Source organism: Corylus avellana, chromosome ca3, assembly GCF_901000735.1.
Source record: "Corylus avellana chromosome ca3, CavTom2PMs-1.0".
NCBI lineage: Eukaryota > Viridiplantae > Streptophyta > Magnoliopsida > Fagales > Betulaceae > Corylus > Corylus avellana.
In genome coordinates, this window is record NC_081543.1 from 6206349 (window position 1) to 6210261 (window position 3913).

Below are 3913 nucleotides of genomic sequence, written 5' to 3' on the forward strand. Positions count from 1 at the left end.
ATAATAACACTTTTTAGAGTAAGAAGAAACATCCTTATGAAGAGAATAGGAGAAAAGAGATATGTAGAAGAATAGAAAGAAGTCTTTGTATATGATCACTAGAGGGTCAATCTTGAACACATTCAATGCTTCAAAATCATTTGATCCGATGGTCACAAATCGCAATCATCAAATCCAACTTAATAGACACCTTTAATAGTGTATTAAACCTTTCCAAGGAAAGCGTTTAGATTTTCTTTAATTTCTCACCTAAATGAGAAGTACAGACATTCAACTTTTCTTTAAATTCGTACTTGAATGCAAAGTGCATCTCATACTAGGATGAAAAGGCATGCGGTTAATTCGTTCATCACACCAACTGCTAACCGCTTTTGAAGTCGGTTATGAATTTTTATCTAGTCAATATTTTTGTTATGAATTATTAATACAATCCACATGATATTGTGCAGGAGGAGGTGGCAGTGCTAACTGGTGCCGTAGCGAATGCAAGCCAGAAGCCAGTCAACTTGGGACAATTGCTCAACATGTGTACAGCGAACACCCTAGGGCGGGTGATGATAGGGCGAAGGGTGTTCGGTGATGGAAGTGGCAGCGGCGATGCTAAGGCGGATGAGTTCAAATCAATGGTGGTAGAGGTGATGGTGCTGGCTGGAGTGTTCAACATCGGTGACTTTATCCCCGCTTTGGAGTGGTTGGACTTACAGGGGGTAGCAGCTAAGATGAAGAACCTCCACAAGAGGTTTGACACGTTTTTGACCGGAATTGTTGAGGAGCATAAAAAGATCTACGGTGGTGGGCAGCACATGCTGAGTACGTTGATATCGTTGAAGGAGAATGCTGATGGTGAGGGAGGGAAGCTCACAGACACAGAGATCAAAGCTTTGCTTTTGGTATACCTCTCCCTTTCTCTTTCGTTTTTTTAAAGGTCGATTAGAAATTAAAGAACACCTTGTCTTCATTTATAGCTAGAAGTACACAAATTTGTACGGACCATAGAATAGGACCACACATTTTGCTCTTGATGTTTGTGTCTGTGAACATCAATAGGAGTCATAGGACCACACATTTTGCTTTTGATGTTCTTGTTTCATTTAGGAATTATCTTGCTTTGATTTTTGATTTTTGATTTTTATTATTTTTCTTTATGAAGTTGATTCCATATACTATTAATGCATTATAGAATAGGAATGGCAAAAAAACTAAGATATTAATTCATTATTTTGCTATTAAAAGATTAATCATAGCTGTCACCTAATATGATATTAATTCATGTTTGCAGAATATGTTCACGGCAGGGACCGACACATCATCTAGCACAGTAGAATGGGCCATAGCCGAACTCATTCGACACCCCAAGATCCTGGCTCAAGTCCAACAAGAGCTTGACTCGATTGTGGGCCAAGATCGGCTTGTAAGCGAATTGGACCTACCCCAATTGACCTACCTCCATGCCGTGGTCAAGGAAACCTTTCGGCTCCACCCATCAACACCGCTCTCCTTGCCACGAATGGCGGCCGAAAGTTGCGAAATCAACGGCTACCACATTCCAAAGGGCTCCACACTTTTGGTCAATGTATGGGCCATTGCTCGTGATCCAGACCAATGGCCCAACCCGCTGGAATTTAGGCCCGAGCGCTTCCTAGAGGGTAGCGAAAAGGCCAATGTTGATGTTAAGGGAAATGATTTTGAAGTGATACCATTTGGTGCTGGGCGTAGAATATGTGCCGGGATGAGCTTAGGGTTACGAATGGTTCATTTCCTAACTGCGTCCTTAGTCCATGCATTTGATTGGGACCTGCCCGATGGGTTGATGCCCAAGCAGCTGAACATGGATGAAGCATATGGGCTCACCTTACAACGAGCCAAGCCCTTAGTGGTGCACCCTCGACCGAGGTTGTCTCCACATGTTTATCGATCGAGCACCGTCTTGAAATGATTTACAACAAAACATTTGTATGTTTTGAATGATGCACTATTTGGGTGATAGGGTGGTTATTTTGCCACAAATAGAGCCACCAAGATGTATTTATCTTAGTTTTCAATAAGGGATACTTTAGAATAATGTTTGGAGTCAATATTTTCTTTCATATTTAACCAATCTCATCTTACAAATCAATCATTAAATTTGTGGACTTATGTGGATCCCACATAAATTAATGGTGAACCCTACAAATCTAATAGTTGATTTATTGAATTTGTAGAAGAATATGAGCTAAATATGAAAAAAAAAAAAAAAAAATATTGACCCCTGATATTTCTCTATAATTGAAGCAAACAATTTGTATTTAGTATTAATGACATGGAAGGGATGATTGCAATATAACAAGTGTGGTCATCTTTGCACTTAATTATCTCAATGGAAGGTGATAGTTTTCATAGAGATTAAAAAAGAGGATTTGGCTTAGATGGTGTAAAAAAATTACAAAAAAAATATGTTGTAGGTTTTTTAATGGTTCACATTTAGTTCATTATTTTTATTTTTATTTTATTTTTTTTAATTTTATGGAAAACTTAAAATTAAATCTGAACCATTCAAAAACTACTGCACATATGCTATAGTTTTTTTTAGAGCACCTAATCCAAACCCAAGAGTAGGGGTGCAACCAAGGGAGAAACTAACTTATGGCTTGGTTTTTTTTTTGTTTTTTTGAAATGTCCACACAAGAGGGGTGAGTGGGATTCGAACTAGTAACCTCCGCTTCATAAGACGTGGTCCTCAGTTGATTGAGCTATCCATTGGGGACGTGGCTTGGGGGCTTCAAGCCACAAATAATTCCCCAAAATATATATATATATATATATATAGCTTGCCCAAGCATACCGATTTCACATTCAATGACCCTTTTTCTCTAAAAAAAAAAAAATTCCTTTTTTTCACTGCCTCTCCTACATTTAAAACGGAAAAATAAGAAGATGATTGCAAAGAGTAATGATATAAGGAGGATTAGAATCCTCCCAAATGTGATGTGCCTTCTAAAATCATCAAGAGATCAAAATTTAATAATGATTATCTCACATGTAATGATAATTTTAGAAGGCACATCACATTTGGGAGGATTTTAGTCCTCCTTATATTATTACTCGATTGCAAACCATAAACAAACAAACCAATGTCATAAATTTTTAACTATATAACTCCCAAATGATTTTTTAATTAACTATTTTATTTAAAAAGTTTTAAAAAAATTCCAGGTTCTTTACCAATTACTGCCTTTTAAAATAAAATAGCATTGATGTTGTGAGCCTATTATAGTTTTTTGTATATAATCTTTAAATATTTTTAAAAAGACCTATATTTTCATTATCTTTTAAAATTGAGAATAATTAATTTTTGGGGACGCGGTACAATTCAAGTCTTTTGTGTCTTCTATTAAAAAGATGACATTTCAGCATGAATAATAAAAGTGAGGCTTGTGAAAACACCAAATCTATCATATATTCACAAAATTCAAAATTAAAAAAAAAACTAATAAAGAATAAATCAAAAGAGAAATTAAATAGGATATAAGTCAAGTGTTTTGTGTCTATAAGAGCATCTCCAGCAGTGTACTAAAATAGAGAATTGTGCTTTTTAATTAAGTAGAATACTTCTTACTGCTGGAGATGCTCTAAGTAGACACATTAGCATGAATAACAAAAGTAAAATTTATTATTTATCCACAAAATATAAAATTAAAAAAAAAATCATAAAATAAAGAACAAATCAAAAGATAAAGATAAAGATTTGGTGTTTTTACCGCACTCACTCTTGTTGTTTTATTTATTTAATAGACGAGACAAAAATTTGATTTGTAGGAGTCCGAGAATTACGATGCTATTAGAACAAAACACTAATCCAAACAAATAGGTAAAGGAAAAGGGCATAAAAAAGGAAGGAAAAAGGAAAAACACACAAAAACGCCGTCGTCTCATC

At 35.5% G+C, this 3913-nt stretch overlaps 1 protein-coding gene across 1 annotated transcript in view; it reads left to right on the forward strand.

The window, feature by feature from the left end:
* Positions 1 to 2057, forward strand: part of LOC132176604 (flavonoid 3'-monooxygenase-like) — a 7346-nt gene extending 5289 nt beyond the window's left edge. Inside the window, exons 2-3 of the mRNA XM_059588861.1 lie at positions 450 to 890; positions 1280 to 2057. Of these exons, the coding sequence (XP_059444844.1) occupies positions 450 to 890; positions 1280 to 1936 (1098 nt within the window). The 3' untranslated portion in view covers positions 1937 to 2057. The remainder of the gene's footprint in view (positions 1 to 449; positions 891 to 1279) is intronic.
* Positions 2058 to 3913: the final 1856 nt, after the last annotated feature.